The sequence below is a fragment of the Hemicordylus capensis genome, chromosome 10 (assembly GCF_027244095.1).
Source record: "Hemicordylus capensis ecotype Gifberg chromosome 10, rHemCap1.1.pri, whole genome shotgun sequence".
In the NCBI taxonomy this organism is placed as follows: Eukaryota; Metazoa; Chordata; class Lepidosauria; order Squamata; family Cordylidae; genus Hemicordylus; species Hemicordylus capensis.
Window position 1 is genome coordinate 9,258,515 of NC_069666.1, and position 24,956 is coordinate 9,283,470.

Sequence of the window (24,956 nt, forward strand, 5' to 3'; positions counted from 1 at the left end):
CTCTTTTGCAGATTTCACCACTTTTAGCATGAAAATCCTGGCCAGACCGCTCAGCATTTAACCAGGTTAAATAACCCAGCATCCAATCCTGGTTAACCAGAGTGGTTTGACTAGGATTGCCCTGAAATTTTAGGCTCTCAAAAGCACCTCCTCAAGGCTCAGTGAGCCTGGTCAACTCTTTCACCAGGATTATGTGAACACAGCCTTGTTTGTGACATTTTATATATCGCCCTTCTGCCAGTGCACGCAAGGCAATTCACCATTTGCAACAATGGCTTAAAATTTAATTGTGATTATGGAAAAGGGAGGAGGGGAGAAAAAGACAATAAGCAAGATCAGACCCCTGTGTGGGGCAATTCTGGATCAGGAAAAGCCCAACAGCAGCAGGTCCAGAGAAGGCCCTTGCTGTCTTTTTTCTACGGATGTGCACGAAATTAGCACAAATCGACTCAAATTCAAATCAAATTTGAATCAATTCGATTTGGAACCATTGAACAGAATGGAGATTTGTTCGAATTAATTCAAATTAACCCAAAGTCAAATCCGAATCAATTCATGCAAATCTCTGCTCTATTCAGTGGTTCCAAATCAAATCGATTCAAATTCGAATGGGTTCGTGTGAATTTTGTGCACAGCCCTACTTTTCCCCCTCTCAGCTTCTGCCAGGTGACATTCTCACATGCAACATACCCCTTGATATCACAGTGACTCAGTGCCGTATGTACATGTGTGAACACGTTCTAGGGATTCATGAAAGTCACTGGCTGGTGTTCAAAGAGTTATCCTAGGTATCCAAGTCACTGTCCGTTGCCTTCAAAGAGGACTTCGTCGACTTTCATATCCTTTTCAGTCACGGGGACCACATCGCATACTTGTTCTTTAAACGCTAGCGCAATTGTGTATGGTTTTCCTTTGGGGTGCTGGGTACATCGTTCAAGATATGTGTCGTAGTACCCTTTTCCTCTTCCCAGTCGGTTGCCAGTTCTGTCAAAACCCAGACCTGGCATCAGGATGAGGTCAAGCCCTCCTGTCAAAGAGAGAAAGTGTATAAATTTCAGGCGACATAATATTAGGGCTGTTCTGATGACTATCAATGCCTTGGGAGCTGTGCTCGCTCCTGATTTCCAGTCATGTGTGAGTTAAATTGGAGGCGGGGAAGTGGTACTGCAGGAGGCGGGGACAGGCTCGGATGGCATCGTCCTACCCAGTACTTTTACCCAGCATATTACCAAGGTAGGAGGAAACACCATTAGAGCCTGCACCCACCTCCCACAGGATCACTTTCCCCTCTTGGGGGAAAACATGGTTTTGCTTAAAATCACAACAACCCAGTGAGGTCAGGCTGAGAGATACATGACTGTCCCAGAGTCACCCTGTGAGTTTCATGGCTGAGTGAGGATTTGAACTCGAGTCTCTCCAGCCCAACACTCTAACCACTATACCACACCGGCTCTCATCCAAGCTTCCAAAACTTCTCTTCAGAATGTTTTGTACATCCCCAACCCTTCTGCTTAATTCTTTCTTTCCTTCCTTCGTTTTGTTATCTGGTGGCAAAGGCCCTTCTAGGATTGTTTCTGCTCTCACAGTTTGGTTTTAATTTCTCCAGGTAGGCTCACTTCCCTGACTCCTTTTTCCTTTTCGCAAATTACAAACTAGGATTGCTCGACAGCAGGCGGTTTGAGGTTTTGTTTTATTATTCCACCTTCCAGCTTTTCAGAGGTATAATTATTTTTGCCATTGATCTATTGTGCAATCAATAAGATGAAAAACCAGGTTTCTGCTTTAAATAATCAAGATTTTTGTATCCTTAGTTTTCTTTTATGGAAGACAGGAAACAGCTGCTGATTTCATAACCACGGCAGCATTTCAACTGCAGGCTGGTCCAGTGGGGCCACTCATCAAAGCAGAATGGGATGCTTTACAGATCGGGCCCCTGGCTAGGAGGCTTCTGGGTCCCAGCATGTGCTTACCAATATTATCCTCAGCAGGCAGGAGATACTTTGCCTGCTATGCCGTTCCTGCCGGTGTCTCTCTCAGCCCAATCTTGGAGATGCCGCCAGGGAGGGAACTCAGGACCTTCTGCATGCAAGCAGGCAGGCTCCATCCCCTGAGGGGAATATCTTCCAGCGCTCATATATACTCTCCCATTCAAATGCAAACCATGTTGGACCCTGCTTAGGAAAGGGGACAAATCATGCTCGCTACCACAAGTCCAGCTCTCCTCACTCCTTCAACCACTCTTTGTAGGGTTTGGTTTCCTGACCCCACATCCGCACCCATTCCAGCGTATCAACATTCATCTTAAAATGCAAGATTAATAGCATGTTTACCCCAACTTCCCAGGGCAGGATATGTGCCTCACTCCTCCACGTTGCCCTCTTCGCAATCCTGCAAGGTGGGTTCAGCCATGACTCAGCAAGTGAGCGGATCTTGTGGCAGCGAGCATCCATTGCCCCCTTTGCTAAACAGGGTCTGCCCTGGTTTGCATTTTGATGAGAGACTACCTGTGAGCACTGTAAGAGATTCCCCTTAAGTGTTGCGGCCACAGGTCAGTGCAAGCGCATCTGCATGCAGAAGGCCCCAGGTCCACCCCCTGGCAGCATCTCCAGGTACGGCTGGCAGAGACTCCTGCCTGACCCCTTGGAGAGCCGCTGCCAGTCAGTGTAGGCAATGCTGAGCCAGATGGACCAAGGGTCTGACTCAGTATAAAGCAGCTTCCTATGTTCCTAACCACTTTGTCTCACTGACTGTACACACTACAGCACAGCTAGCATATGGAATGGGGCTATAGCTCAGTGGAAGAGCATCTGCATACCTGCATGCAGGTAAAGCTGGCAGAGGCGCCTGCCTGACCCCTTGGAGAGCTGCTGCCAGTCAGTGTAGGCAATGCTGAGCCAGATGGACCAAGGCTCAGAATAAGGCAGCTTCCTATGTTCCTAACCACTATGCCATACGAACATAAGAACAGCCCTGCTGGATCAGGCCCAAGAAGGCCCATCTAGTCCAGCATCCTGTTTCGCACAGTGGCCCACCAGATGCCGCTGGAAGCCCACAGGTAGGAGTTGAGGGCATGCCCTCTCTCCTGCTGTTACTCCCCTGCAACTGGTACTCAGAGGCATCCTGCCTTTGAGGCTGGAGGTGGCCCACAGCCCTCCGACTAGTAGCCATTGGTATACCTCTCCTCCATGAAGTCATCCAAACCCCTCTTAAAGCCATCCAGGTTGTTGGCTGTCACCACATCCTGTGGCAGAGAGTTCCACAAGTGGATCACACGTTGTGTGAAAAAGTACTTCCGTTTGTTGGTCCTAGACCTCTTGGCAATCAATTTCATGGAGTGACCCCTGGTTCTAGTGTTGTGTGAAAGGGAAAAGAATTTCTCTCTCTCCTGACTGTACACCACTGCAGCAGAACTGGAGTGTGTGTGTCTGTCCCAAATATTCTTGCTTCTGTTCTAACAAAGAGCATTTCGGGCAAGTTTCTCTGCAAAGGAGAAAACAATAGCTGGGCCGGGGGGGGGGGTGCGGGCTGGAGATCAAAACGCCAAGGTGAACTGAAAACCTGAATGGTGTGTTTATGCTACACGCCACTCTTGGAGAGCGGCGGTTTTGCTGGGCCATCTCGCTTCCAGAATTTGATGCATGCCTCTGCCAGGCAAAACAAGGGAACGGCTGCCATCCTGAACGGCTGCCAAGTTTAAGGGCAACCAATGTGCCGCTTTGCTATTTTTGTACGGAGAAGGAATCGCCAAGGGGATCTTCGGAACAAATGAGCCTCCAGTGCCTGTGCAGCCCACCAGAACGAGCCTCATCATCTTGCTTGCTAGTTTTTGCAGAGGAGAGAAAACTTCGGGAACTTTCTTCCACGGGGGAGGGATGGAGCAAAAGCATTATATTCACTGCCAGGGGAGCAAAGTATAAAAACAAAGGAATCGGAAGCATAAGAAATGGAGCTGTATGTATGCCACAATCCAGCGTATGGGAAACCTCTGCTTTCATTTTCCCCAAGTCAAGTTCCTAGCCCTCATGGCTACAACCATATGCTTGGGAAAGTGTGTGAATAAGGCAAGTTAGAATTTTAGAGCAAGCCTACACTCCTGCTAACTGGGCAAAGAGGCACCTTTCCAAGTGGTGATTCTCTGATATTTAGCAGTGGGAGAGCAACTGGCCCTATCCAGCCCCAGCACAACATCCCTACAGTGGCTGCTGCTGGTGTCTACCTTAGATTTCCTTTTGGACTGTGTGCCCTTTTCAGACACAAAACCAACCTCTGTATTTATTAGATTTTTTTCTGTGTATACCACTTGGAGAGCTTTTGTTGAAAAGTGGTGTATAAATATTTGTAATAGTGGCTTCAAGTGAGTGGAACCAATTCCTTAATTCTTCCCGTGACCCAGACATACACTGGAATACGGAACATAGGAAGCTGCCTTATACCGAGTCAGACCATTTGTCTGCCTAGCTCAGTACTGTCTTCACAGACAGCAGCTTCTCCAAGGTTGCAGGCAGGAGTCTCTCTCTCAGCCCAATCTCGGAGATCCCAAAGAGGGAATCTGGAACCTTCTGCATGCGAACAGAATACAAGATGCTCCAAGAGTGGCCCCATCCCCTAAGGGGAATATCTTACAGTGCTCACACATGTAGCCTTCCATTCAATGCAAACCAGGGTAGACCCTGCTTAGCATAGGGGACAAGTCATGCTTGCTACCACAAGAGGAACCAGGATCCCAGAACCGTTCAGGCTACCGAGAAATAGTCATGCATCGACAAAAATCAAGGTAGGAGGACGGGGAAGCGATTTGGGCAGTTCACATGATCGACATTAGGGCAGAAGTCCCCTCCTGCCCTGATCTAGGAGCTGTGTCAGTTAAAAACATTGCCGATCGGTTCTGCCGAATGATTGGTATCTTGAAGAAAAATTAAAAGACCACGTGAACATGATGTCATGATGTCGCAATCATGAAAAACAAAACGAACGCACAATCGGTCATTTTGGCAATCGATTGAATCGACGGATTGATTTTGACAACGTGTGTCGCTTAAGAACAAGGTCTACGTGGGGCTGCCTTGGTATGTGGTTCGGAAGCTTCAGTGGGTCCAAAATGCAGCAGCTAGGTTGGTCTCTGGGGTTTCTCGGAGAGACCACATTATGCCCATCTTAAAACAACTGCATTGGCTGCCAATAGGTTTCCGGGCAAAATACGAAGTGCTTGCAATTATTATTAAAGCCCAAAACAGCTGCCTGGGAGAGTGCCTTCTTCTGCACAATCCGCACTGGACGATAAGGTAATCCGGAGAGGTCCGTCTCCTGATGGCGCCAGCTCGTCTGGCCGTGACTTGGGAGCAGGCCCTCTCTGTAGACTCTCCTGGGCTGTGGAACGCGCTCCCTACAGATATCTGTGGCTTAACATCTTTATCAGCCTTTTAAAAAGCCCTTTTCTAGCCTGGCTTTTCGTAATCGTTGAATGTTTTAAGTCGTTTTAACTCGTCGTTTTAAGGGTTGGTTTTATTGATTGTGTTTTTATTGTATTTATGGTCGTGAACTGCCTAGAACCTTCGGAGCCAGGCAGCATATAGATTAAGGTAAAGGCAAAGTTGTGCCGTCGAGTTGGTGTCGACTCCTGGCGCCCACAGAGCCCTGTGGTTATCTTTGGTAGAATACAGGAAGGGTTGACCATTGCCTCCTCCCGCGCAGTCTGAGATGATGTCTTTCGGCACCTTCCTTTATCGCTGCTGCCCGATACAGGTTTTTCCCATAGTCTGGGAAACATACCAGCGGGGAATTGAACCGGCAACCTCTGGCTCGCTAGGCAAGTTACTTCCCCGCTGCGCCCTTAGGTGGCGGTTAGTATGTAGATAAGATAAATAATAAGCACATGAATAAATAAGGTCGGAAGTGGGGAGCTTGATCATGAGCTAAGCCCCAGCTGGGTAAAGTAAAGGCAAAGTGTGTCATCGAGTCGGTGCATTTGTCCTACCCAGCGGAGGCTAAGCTCACCATCATGCTCCCTGCCTCCAACTTTGTTCTTAACCAATACGTGATCGCCAATCAGGGGCACGCTTGGCCCCCGAATTAGGCTAGGAGGCTTCTCCTACGCTGGATGTCAATCGTGTGACCTGCCCTGTTGTGTGCCAGCTGCAATCCAGGTAGGGCAGCAGTCCTGGCCGACCAACATCATTTACTCAGCGTTGTATTAAGGGGGCAGGGAAAGCACGCCCTGGGCCATCCTACCCAGATCGTGGCTGGGACACTATAGGCTCATTCACACAATCACTTGAATTGCGGTTGAACGGGGATTACCAACATCAGTGCCCTTGTGTGGACCCAGGACAAGGCGGGGATCTTTCCGAGCCAAAAACCACCTTGGCCTGGGTTCGCACAATCACTTCCATGTAGATAACACACAGTGAACCTAGATTCAAGCAGTTGTGTGAACGAGCCAAACTGCTCTCCCGTCTTTCCATGCTGAATTTTGCCGACAGACGGGCAGTTCTTCGGAACGTACACGCGGCTTGGAGCCTGGCTAAATGGTCCTCACCCAGCTTTTGATCATGAGAACAGACTTCTGTCCTCACTGCCATGCTTTTACCGCTGATAGATGGCCCTTTGATATGAATTTTGCAAACCCCGTGTCATTTCTGATGATCTCAGAGCAACTGTTTAACAACAGACAGGAATGACTGGAGGCAAAAGCTCTCCCCGTTCCCACCTTTTGTTTAATGTCCCCAGCCTGGAGTAGTACATTGTTTCCTCTCACTTAATTATTTTCAGAGTTCTGGCTGGGAGAGGCAATTTATTTCTGTATTGGTATCCATGCGGCTGGATGGGTACTGTATGTGTAATTACTGCCAGGCCTCACCCACAGCTCTGTGCCAAGGCATTTGTGTTTATCAGATTAAAAAGGGGAGGAAAGAAAAAAAGGAAGGGACACAAATGAATTCTTTGTCAGGCGGGCGTGCCAACCAGAGCTGCAATTCCCAGGCGCAACGCGGACTAAACGCTCCAATATGCGGAAGGGCTGACGATCTCAGAAGTAATTACATTTAGGGTCAGACAGATGCCATGCTTAAGTGGACAGCTGTGCCTCTAGCTTTCTCCTGCTTTTCGGTAACACCTTGCGGAAGTTATCTGTGCCCGGCTGATGGGCAGAAGGAGAAGAACCTTTGCTCAAGCATGCTGCGGATGCAAAGGGCACACCGGTTCAAAGGAAGCTGCCTCTTACCGAGTCAGACCCTTGGTCCATCCAGCTCAGTATTGTCTACATTGACTGGCAGCGGCTCTCTAAGATTCCAGGCCATTGCTGGAGATGTGAGGGATTGAAACCGGGACTTTCCGCCTGCCAAGCAGATGCTCTAGCACAGAGCGACCGCCCCATCCCCTAAGGGGAATATCTTACAGCAGACAGAGCTCACTGGTAGGCACCCATCCAAACACAAACCAAGACAAACCCTGCTTAGCAAACGGACAATACATGCTTGCTACTGCAAGACCGGCTCTCCGCCCCTCTTCAGCTCTCTGCCTCTTCAGCCGTGGTTTTTGGTTCTGAGCTGGTTTTCAGCCTTAAAGCCTCAAACAGCTTGGGACCAGTAGGGATAGGGTAGGACGTTGTCCCCTGATAACTGAGCAAAGAGGCACCTTAAAAGTGGCAATTCTCTTTATTTACCAGGGGGAGAGCAACTGGCCCTATCCAACCCCAGCACAGCATCCCTCCAGTGGCTGTTGTTGGTGTCTTATCTTGTGTTTCTTTTTTCAGATTGTGAGCCCTTTCGGGGACAGGGAGCCATTTTATTTATTTATTTCTATCTATGTAAACCACTTTGGGAATGTTTATACTGCTTTTCAATCAGAGTTCACAAAGTGGTTCGCATAGAAAAATACATAAATAAGATGGTCCCCTGTCCCTAAAGGGCTCACCATCTACAAAGAAACATAAAGGCAGATACAGTACCGGCAATAGCCACTGGAGGGATGTTGTGCTGGGGCTGGATAGGGCCAGTTGCTCTCCCCCTGCTAAATATAAGAGGAATCACCACTTTAAAAGAGTCTCTTTGTTCAGTCAGCAGGGCTCTGTTTTGGGAACTTTTGTTGGAAAATGATATCTATAAATATTTGTTGTCGTATGCGTTATAGTAAAAAAAAAATCTGTGCTTGAGATACAACAGCAGGTGATAAGAAGCAAGCACACAGTTAACATGGCAAACTATTCCTTGCAGAATGTCCCTATTAATGCGTGAACATAGCCTTAAACAAACAACTTTCTGGATAAATATTGAAAAAGCATTTGGGGATTAAAAAGAAGGAGGAGGAGGAGGAGAAGAATAACAATCCCCTTAGAAAATAAATCCTCAGAGTCTGCAAATGAGAAGCACACCTTTTCAACCCAAATTTGCATCGTGCATAGATACTGCAAATTGTCAAACATCCAATACAAATAGTCATTTCCTCTCCAGTTCTGCCACAGCGATGGCCTAGTTGGGATGAAATAATAATACACTGATACAGCCAGGTGTCTCCCACCCCAAGACCTTACCCCATCCAGGATAATGACTTACAAGCAAGTTTAAAACGCTACTTCAAGTACTAGGCGTTTGCCTAGTACATTCGCTCTTTGTTGGTTTTCTGCTACATGCGGTAAGGTAAAGTGTGCCGTCAAGTCGGTATTGATTCCTGTATTCTACCAAAGAAAAACACAGGGCTCTGTGGGGCACCAGGAGGGGTTGACCATTGCCTCCTCCCGCACAGTATGAGATGATGCCTTTCAGCATCTTCCTACATCGCTGCTGCCCAATACAGTACCAGCGGGGATTCGAACCGGCGACCTTCTGCTTGTTAGTCAAGCATTTCCCCACTGCGCCACTTAAGGTGACGCTATACACGGAGGGACGGGCAAAGAAATCCCCTTTGCCTGGGACAGAGAGATGAGATACAGCTAGTCAGAAATGCTTCATTTGCTGCTTTTATGCTTCATTTTAATGTTGCTCCTCCTTCAACTTTTTCACAAAGGCTTTTGGAACAGCCCTTTAGCTCTGTGGCAGAGCGTCTGCTTTGCATGCAGAAGGTCCCAGGTGCAATCCCAGCCATCTCCGAGCAGGGCTGGGAAAGACTCCTGCCTGAAACTTTGGAGAGTTGCTGCCAGTCAGTGTGGACAATACTGAGCTGGATGGACCAATGGCCTGACTCAGTAAACAGCAGTTTCCTATGTTCATACATACTTGGAGAGAAAAAAGAAAACTAGAACATTCAATAAGGGAGCCTAGAATATCCAAGGCAGTAGCCACAGGGCAGGGGTGTTGGTGGTGCCAAGAATATTCAGCCCTTTCCATGAATGTTCAGGGTGCTACCCAATATAATTAAATAACTTTAGGCTATCCTTGCGCTCTAACCATCTGCAAGGATTCCTGGGTCCCTCACCACAACAGTTCTGGCTACAAAGCTGGGAATAGCACTGGGGAATCTAGTCCCCAATGGCAACAAAATTTGTTTGGTTGTTTGAAATTTCTTGTATCCTGCCTCCTCCAAAGACTCTAGGCGGTGAACAACAACAATAGCCATATAATTTTTTAAAAACTCAAAGGACAAAAGCCTGGCAAAAAAAGTAGGTCTTGAGAAGGGCCTCGAAAGCCACTAAAGAGGGGGCTGAATGAATCGGGGCAGGGGGGGTGTTCCAAAGAAGAGGGGCGACCACAGAGAAGGCCCTCCTACAGGCCCAGGTACCACGCACTACACCAGGGCCCGGGACTCTAAGGAGGGCCAGCTGAGAAGACCTCCCAGGCCGGGATACAAGCGGCCAAGAGAGGCGATCCCGGAGATATACAGGTGCTAAGTCCCATAAGGCATTTGCAGGTGGGAACCAGCCCTTTGAATTGGACCCGGAAGCAAACAGGCAACCAGTGCAGTAACCGTGAAAGGGTGTGACACTATCAAATCTACGGCCACCCACGAGGAGGTGGGCCGCTGCATTCCGGACGAGTCGAATCTTCCGAATCGTTTTCAAAGGCAACACTAGGTAGAGCACAGTACAGAAATCCAAACGAGAGGTAACGAAAGGCATGAGTGACTGTTGCCAGGGCCAGACGGTCAAGGAAAGGCCACAACTGGAGAACCAGCCGAAGTTGGGCAAAGTCACCCCTGTCCACGGCCCTCACCTGCTGTTCAAGCAGGAGCCGCAATTCCAGGAGGACCCCCCAGATCACAAACCGTCTCTCTCAAGGCAAGCACAACCCCATCAAGAGATCAGCTCACACACGGCAACACACACGGATAGGATATTTATTTGCTTACTACATTTATATCCCGCTCTTCCTCCCAGGAGCCCAGAGTGGTGTGCATGGTTATGATTATCCTCACAACAACCCTGTGAGGTAGGTTCGGCTGAGAGAGAAGTGAGTGGCCCAGAGTCAGCCAGTGGGTTTCATGGCTGAATGGGGATTTGAACTCGGGGCTCCCCAGTCCTAATCTAACCACTACCCCACACTGGCTCTCTCTTGTTCAAGTGCTATGGCAGGCTATTTTTGCAGAAAAATAGGACCATCAGCAAACTCTACAAACAGGCTCCAGGGGACGCAGGAATATTCCCCTCCTCCTCGGAGACAGTGAGCTGGGTCGGCACAGAACATTTGCCTTCCCGAACAAAACAAAACCGTGACTCCCCCAAGGTGGCCATAAGTCACTCAGGTTTAAGAGAAAACGAGTGGCAATAACTCTTCGGCTAACCAAGCCAACACAGAGGCAGATGCTAACAAGAGCTCCTTGGCAGCATCTGCTCCATTTGGATGAATTAGAAGTGGAGCACACCTGTCCAATTTCATCGTCTAAGAAGTCTATTCCCCGCCCTCAACACCCAAAGCTTCATCAGCAATAAGGTGCAAGGATGAAAACATGAGGGTGGGAAAATATTGCAGACAAAGGCTGGTCTGTGACCGTAATAAAATTTGGATCGGATCTTGCAGACAAAAGGGGTGTCCAATGGGGTGGGTGATCGGAAAGCCCATGACACAGCAACTTTGCTGAAGCCAAACTCCGTCGTTAGGGAGAGAGGCGGCAGCAGATGGCACGGCAGAGGGTTCTAAAATCATGTCTGTGGGATAAAAATGATGTGCCTAATTTGGATAGGAGAGGCCTCGACAGCAATTCTTTGGATCTAAGAGCAGGACTGCCCTCTGCTCCACAGAGAGGGAGGATTTCGGGAGGAGAAGCAGTCTTATGGTAGCGAGCATGAATTGTCTCCTTTGCTAAGCAGGGGTCGCCTCGGTTTAGAAACACAAGGACAGCCCTGCTGGATCAGGCCCAAGAAGGCCCATCTAGTCCAGCATCCTGTTTCGCACAGTGGCCCACCAGATGCCTTTGAGGAGCCCACAGGAAAGAGCTGAGGGCATGCCCTCTCTTCTACTGAAGCTCCCCTGCAACTGCTATTTCGAGGCATCTTGCCTCTGAGGTTGGAGATGGCCTAGAGCCCTCCGACTAGTAGCACTGACAGACCTGTCCTCCGTGAATTTGTCCAAGCTCCTTTTTAAAGCCATCCGAGCTGGTGCCCATCACCACATCCCCTGGCAGAGAATTCCATAGCTTAATTATGGGCTGTGTGGGAAATTATGTGATTAATTATGCCCTGTGTTTGCATCTGTATGGGAGACTACATATGCACAGTTTCGCCACTCATGCAGATGTTGGACTACAAATCCCATCACTGTCGATTATTGGCCACTGTGGCAGGGGATGATGGGAGTTATAGTCCAATGACACCTGGGGACCGAAGGTTGAGAAACCCTTGAATCAGAGGCTGACATACTGTGCAACATTCCATGTGCTTGCACAAGAACGCTCTTGCACCAACACAACAATTGTGCAGACTCAGTTGGGCCATGGATGGTCTTCAGTCCCATCTTGGAGATGCTGCCAGGGAGGGGACTTGGAACCTTCTGCATGCAAGCAGGCAGGTGCTCTTCCCAGAGTGGCCCCATCCCCTAAATATCACACAGTGTTCACATGTAGTCTCCCATTCAATTGCAAACCAGAGCAGACCCTGCTTAGCAAAGGGGGACAATTCATGCTTGCTGCCAGAAGGCCAGCTCTCCTCCCATATTTCCAATTTCTCCGAGCTCTAGTGTTATGAGAGCCGGCAAAACATATTTCTCTCTCTCTCTTTGTGCACTAAACATAAGCTACTCTATTAAGGACCACCACACACACACACACACACACACACACACACACACACACACACACACACACACACACACTGCTTTTTCCTTACATTCACAGGCCTGATAAAGATGCCCGTGCCCGGAATCTGTGCCTACCGCAGCTGCTTTGAGACCTCCCTGGGAATATCTGTCCTCTTCTGCATGTGACTGCAATGACTGAGCAAGGTTTTAATTACACACTCAAGAACATGGGGAAAAGCATCTCTCCATCTCCTGGTGAAATCTATAGAATACTGCCACCTGCTGGTCAAAGGAGGGCTTGCACACCAAAAACATCTATATTCCACAAGCTATGTTTGACTACCGTGCCCTCTCGTAACCTTACTTCACATGAGATCATTAAGCAGAGCTGCGGGGTGGAAAATTTCCCTGGTGTGCATTTGAATGTGAACACTGTAAGGTATTCCCCTTAGGGGATGGGGCCGCCCCGGGGAAGAGCATCTGCATGCTTGCATGCAGAAGCTTCCAAGTTCCCTCCCCCGTTTCCCAGGGTGTAGGTGCCACAACCAAAAAGGCCCAGTCACAGGTCTCTCCAGCCACACCTCTGACAGTAAGGAGCTGCTAAGCAGATATTCCACTGATGGTTTGAGTACGTGGGCAGGGTCACGCGGAAGGAGGCAACTTCCCTTGTCCCAAATATCCTCCTCCCAAACCTTGAAGATTATTTACAATATCAGTATACTATTTTGCAACAAAATGTTCTCAAAAGGGGTGAGAAAAGGAAATGAGAAAGTGACCCCAGTGTTAAGAGGGCCCAAACTAAAGAGAGACACCCGCAACAGCCACTGGAGGGAAAATGCTGGATTGAATTGTTAACCCCCTGCTCAATGGAAGAGAGGCACCACTTGAAAAGGTGCCTCTAGTGAGCATGAATTGCCCCCCGTTGCTAAGCAGGGTCTGCTTCAGTTTGCATTTGGATGGCAGACTATATGTGAGCACTGTAAGATATTCCCCTTAGGGGATGGAGCCACTCTGGGAAGAGCACCTGCAGGCTTCCATGCAGAAGGACTCAAGTTCACTCCCTGGCAGCATCTCCAAGTAGGGCTGGGAGAGAATCCTGATGGAGCCTTGGTGAGCCGCTGCCAGTCAGTGTAGACAATACTGAGCTCAGTGGACCAATGGGCTGACTCAGTAAACAGCAGTTTCCTACACTCCTTGGATGAGCATCACCATCACTTTGGACTACGCTTGGGTGCACCACAGGAGTCAATGAAGACTGAACAGTGTCGGAATCACATGCTCTGAAACACAGACTCTGGACAAAACCACCGCTGCAGCTTTTTGCATCAATGGAAATTTCCAAATGCTTTGCAGAGGCAGCCCCACTTAGGGGTGAACCCCTGCCCTGAAGGCAGAGGTGCTTTTACCCTTGGACTTTGGGGCTGAAGTCACAGCCCCTAGGGGCCCCCAAATCCTCTATATTCTCTCCTGGGTGGTGCGGTTACCCAGCTGAGCATCATGATGCTTAATTTGCAGGGGAAGGGGGCCCTCCATCAGTCCAGGCTCCAAAACTACCTGGGTGCACCTCTGCCTGATGGTGCCCAGCGCGTCCAAAAAGGCAAAAACACGCTCCGCCTCCCCCGGCCCTGGGCTCCTCTGCCAATATCCTAATACTTTCCCCGTCCCGCATTCCTCCCCACTCTCCAGACTGGAGGTGACACGGCTCATTGTCTTCGAGCAGGAGTTCATTCCCAACTTCAGGTCATTTCATTAAAAAATAAATTACATTAGGGGCCCAGTCTTGATTTTCAATTTCATCTCATGCCATGGTCTTTTGACAACCGGCTTTTTTTTTTTTTTTAAGGGAAAGGAAAAAGATTTTTAAATTAATATATCACCTTGGATATATATTGTACTGTAAGTTTTAATCAACCCTCTCTGAAGGGGAGAAAATCTAATAGGCCCAGCAATCACTTTACAGTCTTGTTTGGTGCATTTTCTGTTTTCCCATTAGGTAGTTAGATTTAACATCGCCGCTCCCAAACTCCATCTGTCTGTAACTCGCCGTATATCTTATTTAAACCTTTCGGCAGCGCGGCCAGAATGTTATTTACAAAGCGGGACTACTGTTCAGGGCCGCTGATGACAGCTGCGCGCCCAGCTCCAATGGAAGGTCGACCTCAGAAAGATTAACAGTATTCACTCATTACACCTTCATGCATACAAGGGGGGGGGGGGGTTATTAAATTCCTTCTGACATTTCTGCACTGGGGTTAGAATAGCTCATCCCTCATGCTTCTGCTAACCATTGCAGGCTGTATCATTGTTTTTCTCCTGCAAAATTATTTCCATTGTTTCACTCTGTGAATTGCTTTTAGTTGTTTTTAATTCGGTGACAGCGTTTCACTTGTTTATTTTTTGTTTTGTGATTTGGATTGTGTGTGCTACCTACAAAGACTAGAATTGTTCAGAAAATGGTTTTCCCCGTGACACACTATGGATGCGAAAGCTGGACTCTGAAGAAGCAAGACAGAAAGAGCATTGACGCTTTTGAACTTTGGTGCTGGAGAAGACTTTTGTGGATACCATGGACAGCCAGGAAAACAAACCAATGGATCCTAGAACAAATCAAGCCAGAATTTTCACCCGAGGCACAAATGGCCAGGCTCAAACTCTCATACTTCGGACACTTTATGCGAAGACCCAGCTCCCTTGAGAAGTCCACAATGCTGGGAAAAGTGGAAGGCAAGAGAAGAAGAGGACGGCCAGCAGCAAGGTGGATGGACTCGATTATGACAGCAATGAATGCACTACTAAGATACCTTAAAGGCCAAGTTGGAAACAGATCGTCCTGGAGAGAATCTTTCTATGTGGTCGCTAAGAGTCGACACCAACTTGACAGCACTTAATCAACCAATCAATGCTCTTCCACTGAGCTATGGCCCCACCCCCTAAGGGGAATTTATTACAGTGCTCACATGAAGTCTCCCATTCAAATGCAATCCAGGCTGGACCCTTCTTAGGACAATTCATGCTCACTACCACAAGACCTATCCTGCAACAAAATTCTCTGGGAATTATGGGATTTTGATGTTGAAATCCCTTATTCTGTCAGTGTAGATTTTTGTACAAGCCGCCATTTTGTGACTGGCTCCGCCTCCCCGAAGCCGCCATTTTGTGCTGGTAGCTCTTAAGGCTCAGGGGGGAGGGAGTAGCTCCCAGAAGACTGGGATGCCCACCCCAGTCGTTAATACCTGGGGCAGTGTGGGAACACAGATGAAGGAAGCAGTACCACACCACTGAAGGCCTTAAATACTGGATAAGGTATGTCCCAAGAAGAGCATCATGCTCATGTATGGCATCACATCAGCCACCCCTTCCAACATAGCGGTGTTCTTGTGAGCATCGGACTGAGCTTCTGTGCAGCACACACTCACCTGCCTCCGATAAAGCTTCTTCCCTCGCCTCATCTTCAGTGGGCTGATGGATGCTCCAGGAAGTCAAGGGGAGCAAAGCAATTTCTTCATAGGACGCAAGCTTCACCATGTTCATGTGGCTGCTCTGGGGCTTGTACTGCGGAATGAAACACTCTTTGCCTCGCTGAAAGATGTCTTTGATGATTTCCTTGGTCTGGACTTCGTCCGGCATGCTCAGAAAGACTGCAATCCGCTGGGACGCTTGGTATCTAGAATGCTTCGTCACCTGTTGTTGTTTTGGCGGGGTGGGGGTGGGTGGGGGGGAGAGACAGAATTTGCACTAAGAGTTTGGAAACTATAGCCACAAACCACCACCACCCCACGCCACACACACTACCAGAAGTGCACCTAGGTAATTTGGGGACCTGAACCTAAAGGCCTTTGGAGCTCTGAACAGCTTTCAGGTGCCGCAGGAGAGGGAAGCACCTGCTAATTTACAGTTAAAGGTGCCTCCTGCCGCCCTGCCCAGCGGAACCCACGCCAGCCGCCCCTGGCATGCCCATGGCGCCTGTGCAGAATTGGCCTGAGCACCGCCCAGCAGGAAGGACCTGCTCTCCTCTTTCTTGAAGCTCCAGCTCCCCGCTCCCCTCCCCGAACCGGTGCTCGAACCGCAGTTCGTGCACACCCCTACTCTAAGGTGTCTCTCACTTCCTCCCTGCTCCACCGCATCCTCCATTCGCTCGGCAGCTTCTTTCTCTCCGGCTTGCTCTGCACGATGAACCCAGAAGGCTCAGGGAGACAGGCTTTACCATCCAAGTGGGAAACTACCCCGATAAACCTGACTTGCTTTTGAACCTTACACACCTGTCTCAAGTAAGGTTGCCATCTGCCCTGGATTTCCAGGTAGTGCCCGGATTTTAAGAAAGCCACCCGGATTGCTTGGCCTGCCCGGATTTTGTCCGGATTCTCGGCAATGTATCAAACTTTGTGTAGCGTCCATTTATTTTCATGGTATTTTGGGGGTAGAAAATTATTTGGCTCTGGTAGATATCCAGAGCAGATACAAGTTAACCAGACAGTGCCGCAGTTAATTTGCATAACATGTAAATCATCTGCAAACTAATTTGAACAACATGCAAATTAGGGTGACCGGATTGGGAGAGCTTGAATAGGTCAACCCTAGTCTCAAGACGGTCTTTAGGCTTGCTCTTCCCACACACATTTGCACAGCTATAATCGGGGTGAGCAAAACCTCTCCCCTCTAACACCTCCGTACTCTTGTGGAATTTGCACAATGGCCTATCGGGAGCACACCCAGCTCCCGAACGAACGAGGCTCAGAGGCTTCTCCTACCCTAGGGATCATCGTGAGAACAGACTCCCACCATCTTGTTATTTTGCCCTTTCTCAAAGGCACCCAGGGTAGCATAAGTGGTTCTTCAATGCCTAGTCCAGGGGTCCCCAGGGGCTGTTTGGATAAAACTCCCATCAGCCCCAAAGGCCAAAGGCCGCAGTAGCCAGGGATGATGGGAATTGTAGTCCAGCAACTGTAGTCCAACAGTTGTGCAGTCGTGCTCTGCAGGGTGCACACCATGTCAGCCAATAATAATAAGCAACAACCCTTGCTAAATGGGCAAGAGGCACCTTTTGAAGTGGTAAAAGTAAAGTGTGCCGTCGAGTTGGTGTCGACTCCTGGCGCCCACAGAGCCCTGTGGTTGTCTTTGGTGGAATACAGGAAGGGTTTACCATTGCCTCCTCCTGCGCAGTCTGAGATGATGCCTTTCAGCATCTTCCTATATCGCTGCTGCCCGATAATAGGTGTTGCCATCCCATAGTCTGAGAAACATACCAGTGGGGATTCAAACCACCAACCTCTGGCTTGCTATTCAAGTCATTTCCCCACTGCAACGTTTGAAGTGGTAGCTCTCTTATATTTTCCAAGTGGAGACCAACTCTCTCTATCCAGCCTTTTAAAAGTGGCCGTTCTCTTCATGGACCTGGGAGAGAGCAACTGGGCCTCTCCATCCCCAGCACAGCATCCCTCCAGTGGCTGTTGCTGGCGTCTCTTGTGTTCCGTCTTTTAGACTGCGAGCCCTTTGAGGACAGGGAGCCATTTTATTTATCTGTATCTATCTAAACAGCTTTGAGAACTTTTGTTGAGAAGCAGTTTATAAATATTTGCTGTATTCGCATTCAGCACAGCACAGCATCCCTTCCAGTGGCTGTCGCTGGTGTCTCCCTTTTTAGACTGTGAGCCCCTTTGGGGCAGAGAATAAACTTCCCCTGCTACCTGGGCAGAGACACCTTCTAAAATTGTGGCTCTCATATTTAGCAGGGAGACAGCAAGTGCCCCTATTTAGTCCAGCACAGCACACATCCCATAGTGGCAGCCGCTGGGATTGCAAATCCTTTTGGGACAGGGGCAGTGACTACAACTCCCAGAATCCCCAGCCAAAAGCCACTGCAGCTGGGAGTTGTAGTCAACAACATCTGCAAATCCCTGTTAGAGGGGATCTCCTCATTCCTTTTACTCTGTAAGTCACTTGGAGAATCACTTATTTGTTGGAAAGCAGTATATCTGTAAATATATAATATGCTCTGGAAAGAGCACCTAAATGCTTGCATGCAGAAGGTTTCAAGTTCCCTCCCCAGCAGCACCTCCCAGATAGGGCTGAGAGAGACGCCTGCCTGCAGCCTTGGAGAAGCCGCTGCCAGTCTGGGTAAACAACACTGAGCTAGAAGGACCAAGGGTCGAACTCACTATATGGCAGCTTCCTGTGTTCCTAGTACCCAGTTGCTCCCCGCTCCCCTTTCTGGGAAATGCTGGGTCCTCATTTGAATCGTAAAAAAACAGAGCAGCGGAAGCTTTCAGTCTTACCGCATTGTGAATCATGCCGGAAACTGTCTAGAAATTTGCACCCAAAAAAAAGGGAACACTCTCGCCTTTCTGGATCAGCGGATGGCCATTATTACAGAATCAGAGCGTGCAAACCAGCAGGGCTTCAATCACCAAAGCAAACATTAAGCAAGCCAAGCCATTTGGCAGCTAATTAAACACCAGTGGGTAGGTCAATGCAGTGAAGTCACTCTAATTTCAAATCAACACACCTCCAGAAAATGAGTATTTAGACAAAAGCATTCAAGATAACTAGTCTTTCTCTCCCCACCCCCAGCCCGGCTTCCTTCCTGCAACCCTCTTCCCTTTCCATTTCTGAACATCTCAGGACCCAGATACCTGTTCGACATTTTAATCCTCCTTTCCACAGCGGTTACTCCTATATACCTTGGACACACTACATTTCAGAGCCCTGCAATGCTAGGCTATCTCCTGCTGGATGCAACATAGGCCACCTGCTCCATGAGAAGTGTTTGGAGTTCGACTCGGGTTCCTGGGTAGTCCATAAGCCCGCTAGGGTGGTCCGTATCATCTGGGGAGACGAACGCTCACTGTGGTTTTTGTCAGAGACAAGGGCATAGACTTCGGGGCAGAGGAGGGGCTCAAGCCCCGCTCTGGATTTCCTGGGGGAGGCAATACCTCCCCCCCTCCCAGCTGCCTGGTAGCATCAGCAAGCTCACATGCTCAAGTTCATCAGTCAGCTGAACAACACAGTCCTATGTTGTCCTTGTAGCAACTCAGCAAGTTCTTAGGAGGCACAGCTACCTCTGTGGGCTCTTTCACTCTATGATTCTCTGACCGTAAGTAGTATAAACAAGGAGAAAAGCTAATGGTGCTCTTTGCATGCAGGTGCTCTGCCCAGAGTGGCTCCATCCCCTAAAGGGAATATCTTACAGTGCTCACAGGTCATCTCCCATTCAAATGCAAACCAGGATAGACCCTGCTTAGCAAAGGGGACAAGTCATGCTTGCTACCACAAGACCTCTCCTCTCATATGCCCTGTGCCCCCACCTTGGGAAGTTGAGAAGTTTATGCCCTTGACTGGGAGTACAACTTGGGTTCCCAGGTAGTCCATGAGCTAGGTGGAGTTGGCCGTTATCATCTGGGGAGACAAACACTCAATGTGATTTTTGACCAGGTTTACACCCCTAGAGAAGCTACCTAATGGTGCAGCGGGGAAATGTCTTGACTAGCAAGCCAGAGGTTGCCGGTTCAAATCCCCACTGGCATGTTTCCCAGACTATGGGAAACGCCTGTATCGGGCAGCAGCGATACAGGAAGATGCTGAAAGGCATCATCTCATACTGCGCGGGAGGAGGCAATGGTAAACCCCTCCTGTATTCTACCAAAGACAACCACAAGGCTCTGTGGTCGCCAGGAGTCAGAACCGACTTGACGGCAAACTTTACAACCCTAGAGATGGAAAACAGGCAACCGCATTGCAAGCCTGCTTTCTGGGTGTTCTCGTGCTTTTATTGCCCAGGCCAGCAGCGGCTAAATTTGCAATGGTGTTTTAAAAGCTTTAAGAAGTTTTAAAAACACAAAAATGACTATAAAGTTGTATCAATACCCACAGAGGAACGGAAGTGGAAATTGCCAGGAATGTGCTCCAAATATTATTCCCTGCAGCGAGCACAATGGTTTGATCATTAGGAACATAAGCAGCTGCCTTATACTGAGAGTCAGACCATTGGTTCATCTAGCTCAGTATTGTCAACACAGACTGGCAGCAGCTTCTCCAAGGTTGTAGGTGGGAATCTCTCTCAGCCCTATCTTGGAGATGCTGCCAGGGAGGGAACTTGGAGCCTAAATGCTCTTCCCAGAGCAGCTCCGTCCCCTGAGGGGAATATCTTGCAGTGCTCACACTTCTAGTCTCCCATTCATATGTAACCAGGGCAGACCCTGCTTAGCTAAGGGGACAGGTCATGCTTGCTACCACAAGACCAGCTCTCCTCTCTGTTACTGTTACCCTAACACTTTCTTCTGGACATAAATGACTGCAATTTTACCCTAATCTTTTGGGGGTAGAGATAAAGAAGGGGTGGTAACACAGAGAAAGCTGCAAGTGCAGTAATACTATCACATCTTTTCCATCTCTGAGGGAGTGAGAGGGGAGAGACAAAGACATTGCCAAAAATCACGATGTGCATTTGTCCTCCAAGTTGGTACTGATGGCCAAGAATCTGTGGGCCTGGCTCATGGACTAAGATGTTGTTGGACTACAACTCCCATCAGCCACAGCCATGCTGGGGCTGATGGGAATTGTAGTCCAACATCTGGGGACCCAAAGGTTGGAAATGGGAACCTTGGACCTCCTAGATCAGGCATCCCCAAACTGCGGCCCTCCAGATGTTGCTGAACTACAACTTCCAGCATACCCAGCCACAAAAAATTGTGTCTAGGGATGCTGGGAGTTGTAGTTCAGCAACATCTGGAGGGCCGCAGTTTGAGGATGCCTGTCCTAGATCTACTCCAAACCTAAACGGAACAGTCAATACCATTTAAAGCAGCAAAGTTTTGCTTTTAAGTATACGCTTGTGTGAATTAAAAGCATTCAAGAATCAAACAGAACTAGACAAATTCTCCAGAATCCACTTTTATCACAGAAAAGGGGAGAGTAAGAGCAGGAATCTAAGATGCTACAGTGTTCTGCCTTAGTTTTGTGTATTTTAACTAACATGGTCTGCCTGCATATATATTATTGTTTTTAACAGGATGTTTTGGATGGGATTATTGTTTATCTGCACCTACTCCAACAAACCGCAGCTACAAATGTTGATTCACCTGGGCTCAAAAGCCTTCTTTTGCATGGATTATGCTCAGCTCTGGCATGCATGATGCAGTAACACTGCTGTTCAGTGAAGGTTCTCAAAGCGGCTTACACAGACAATATAATGAAATAAGAAGGGCTGGGGACAGTCTCAGTCAGTGGGGCTCACAATATAAGTGACGCAAGGAGACGCCAGCAAGAGCACGGGCGAGACCCTCTGCTGCACTGACTAAGAACCACCGTCCTCTGAAAGCACCGTCCTCTGAGCATTCACAGAGTACTTTCCCCTCTTCACAACACCCAATATCAATGCATCTGCAAAGAGCAGGGGAGAAACAGACGTTTTCCAGGCCAGAATGGAAAATAAACTCCAGAGGCACTTCAGCCTGGGCAGTGGGCATTATAGGTTACACACTTGAATGGGAGTAAACCCAATGACACAGAATAGGACTTACTCCTAAGTAAACATACCTCAACTTGCCCTGCAAGGGAACACACTTGCTTGGGAGCAAACCCAATGACACAGGATAGGCCTTACTCCCGAGTAAACATGCCTCAACTTGCCCTGCAAGTGAACACACTTGCTCAAAAGTAAACCCAATGACACAGAGTGGGCGTGAGTCACTTATGAGTAAACTTACTGACACAAAATAGGATTTACTCACAAGAAAGGGCCCTGCGGGATCAGACCCAAGGCCTATGCACCTGCTTCACACAATCGCCCACCAGATGCCTCGGGGCAGGGGAGCCCACAGCCAAGAGGGGAGGGGAATGCCCTCTCTCTCGCTTTTACTCCCCTGCAACTGAGTAAACCTGCCTAGGCTTGCATTGCAATGCACGTGCAAGTCGGACCTCCCTTCCCCAGCCCACACTGCGCCAGCACACACTGGACAACTGGGCACACACTCGCCCCATCCACTGCTACCCGAGCTGGGGTGGGTCGCCCCAGGCGTTATTGGACTACCACTCCCATCAGCCTCAGCCTCAGCGGTCGGAAGCCATTGTGGCTGAGGATGATGGGAGTGGTAGTCCAACAACGCCTGGTGGGGACCCCACTCTGAGTCGCCCTACGAGCTTATCCAAAAAGGGAGACTTTGCCTTCCAGTTCCCCTCCGCGGCGTCAACCCACGTGATGCTACGTACGTACGGCGGACGGGGCGGGGTGGGGGGCTTGAGGGTTTTCCCACCCGGGGATCCCAGCAGCTGCCGGGGCTGACGCGCGGAACTACCCACACCAGGCAGCGCGCGCGCTGGAGAAGGCGCGCGGGGGGACCAGCAGCTGACGCCTCGCCCACGCCGCGCCCAGCCAGGGGCTTTTGCAGCTGTTCTCGCGAGTGGGAGGGGAGAGTCCGCCACGGGGAGAGAGGAAGACGGCGGGGCGGGGCGGGGGGATTCTGGGCAGCAGCAGGTGCCGCGCGGGGGCGGGGGCTGCCCGCTCGGGGAGGAAGAAGAAGGAGGCGAGCGCTGGAAAGCCCGCGCGTCACGAGGGCGCACGCGAGGACGGCCGGGCTGCCGCTCGGCTCCCTCGCCCACCTGGCCGCCCAGCAGGCGCGACTGGCGCAGCTTCTCCGCTTCGCTCAGCGCCCCCAGGCGCCGCTTCAGCTCCGCTCGCAGGGCGCGCTTGGCCGCCTGCGTGGCTGCCATGCTGCTGCTGCTCTTTCCGGGACTGGCGGCGGCCGCCTCCGCTGGGCTCTCCATGCGCACCGCCGGAAGCCCGCCGAGCTGGGGAGGCGCTTGGGAGAAGCGGGCTGGCTGGCTGCTGGGGGCGCTCGTCGGGGGCATAGTCCTTATTAAGCCCCCTCCGAGAGAGGAGGGAGGCGTTGCTGCCGCCGCCGCCGCCACCACCCTCCTCCCCGCTTGGAGAGGCGCCAGAGCAGCAGGTCTGGGTGCACTGGGCCCTCCGTGGGTTGTGGGACTACAACTCCCGTCATCCCCCGCCCCTGAATTGATGTTCGGTGACGGTTCTCAAAGCGGTTTGCATAAGACAATCATGTAATGAAATCAGAAGCGGGGTCAGTTTGCTGGGGGTGACGGGCGTTGCAGTCCAAGAGGGCCCCGTTTGTCCTGCCTTGCAAGACAGTCGTCCTGCTCGTATGCTAGGCGGCCTGCATGGGAGAAAAACCTCCAACAGAAGCAAGCCGACACACAGTGGCAGCTTTAAAACAAAAAAACAAACAGCCCTGCTTACTGGGGCTAACGGGGGCTTTCCCAGACAGCAGGATTTACTGCGAGTTCGAAGTTGCCCCGAATCATCCTACACTCGAGGCCTAATGAAAAACCCGAATTGTGTGTGAAGTGCTCCCGGATAGCTTGCAGGGACTTTGGGGTAAATCTGGCTGATATGTGAATGCACACCCTCCATTGCACAAGCTGGTCATTGCAAGCATGACTTGTCCCCCTTAGCTAAGCCGGCTCTGCCCTGGTTGCATATGAAAGGGAGATTTTATGTGTGAGCACTGGAAGGTGATCAAGGGATGGAGCCGCTCTGGGAAGAGTTGAGCATCTAGGTTCCAAGTTCCCTCCCTGGCATCTCCAAGACAAGGCTGAGAGAGAGACTCCTGCCTGAAACCTTGGAGAAGCTGCTGCCAGTCTGTGAAGACAACTAAGCTAGATAGTAGCTGCCTCCTCCCGTGCAGTATGAGATGATACCTTTCAGCATCTTCCTATATCTCTGCTGCCCAATATAGTGCCAGCAGGGATTCAAACCGGCAACCTTCTGCTTGTTAGTCAAGCATTTCTCCACTGCACCACTTAAGGTGACTGACTGAACATTGCTGGCCAAATAATAAAGGATTCGGTGAAGTCCTAATCTCTGGGAATAGATAGTCTCTCTTGTAGGGATGTGCCTGAACCATGCCTCGGTTCGAAGCATGGTTCGGGCATTTTAAAAGAAATTAGGGAACTTTAAGAAAACGGAGAACAGATGCTTACCTGCTCTCTGCCACCCTTTCCAGCCTCTTGCTGGAGCGGTGCCTACTCAGCAACATCATGCTGACCATTTGTGTGGTCAGCAGCACAAATGACCACACAAATGGCGCATGCGCAGACACCATGTTTGTGCTGATGCCACACGGGGCTTTCTGGGACATGTGCTGCCACAGTAGGAAACTGGAAGTGGCAGTGGAGAGCTCTGCGTTTTCTTAAAGATCCCTTCCTAATTTCCTTTAAAGTGCTTAAACCACAGCTTGGGAACATCCCCTCTCTCTTGTGTCCTCAGAGGTCTTTTATTTCCTTACAGAATGTGTTCGCAGCTTTTCCACCAAAGTGATAAAAGCAATCTACAAATGATTAAAAAAAGATTAACACAATTTAAAATAACATCATCACCACAACCACCACCAGGTAAAAACAGAAATGAAAACACATGCTTCAGACAAAGGAAATGTAGTTAGTTCCTGCTTACTGATGCAAAATCCGATGCAAGTACGTTCTGAACTGCAAAAAGAATTTAAGGCAAAGTGTGCCGTTGAGTCGATTTTGACTCCTGGCCCCCACAGAGCCCTGTGGTTTTCTTTGGTAGAACACAGGAGGGGTTTACCATTGCTTCCTCCCGCACAGTATGAGATGATGCCTTTCAGCACCCTTTTTCCCCCACTGCTGCCCAATATAGTACCAGTGGGGATTCGAACCGGCAACCTTATGCTTGTTAGTCAAGCATTTCCCTGCTGTGCCCTTAGGTAACTGCCAATAGGGGTACTGATGCACCCTGAATTAGGAAGTGGGAGTTTAAACATC

The 24,956-nt window shown here is 49.6% G+C and overlaps 1 protein-coding gene across 5 annotated transcripts; it reads right to left on the reverse strand.

The window, feature by feature from the left end:
- Positions 1–262: 262 nt before the first annotated feature.
- Positions 263–23,070, reverse strand: MTHFS (methenyltetrahydrofolate synthetase). 5 transcript variants are annotated; one of them, XM_053272996.1, is made up of 3 exons: positions 22,755–23,070; positions 15,578–15,842; positions 263–1,027 (listed from the first exon to the last, which is right to left on the reverse strand). In XM_053272996.1, exons 1-3 carry the CDS (start codon positions 23,001–23,003, stop codon positions 798–800), a joined length of 744 nt encoding a protein of 247 aa, XP_053128971.1. In that variant the 5' UTR covers positions 23,004–23,070; the 3' UTR covers positions 263–797. The 5 variants fall into 5 exon arrangements, with proteins under 5 accessions (XP_053128971.1, XP_053128973.1, XP_053128975.1 ...); XM_053272998.1 differs by lacking the exon at positions 22,755–23,070 and adding an exon at positions 21,887–22,333; XM_053273000.1 differs by lacking the exon at positions 22,755–23,070 and adding an exon at positions 21,236–21,775.
- Between the last annotated feature and the right edge of the window lie 1,886 nt (positions 23,071–24,956).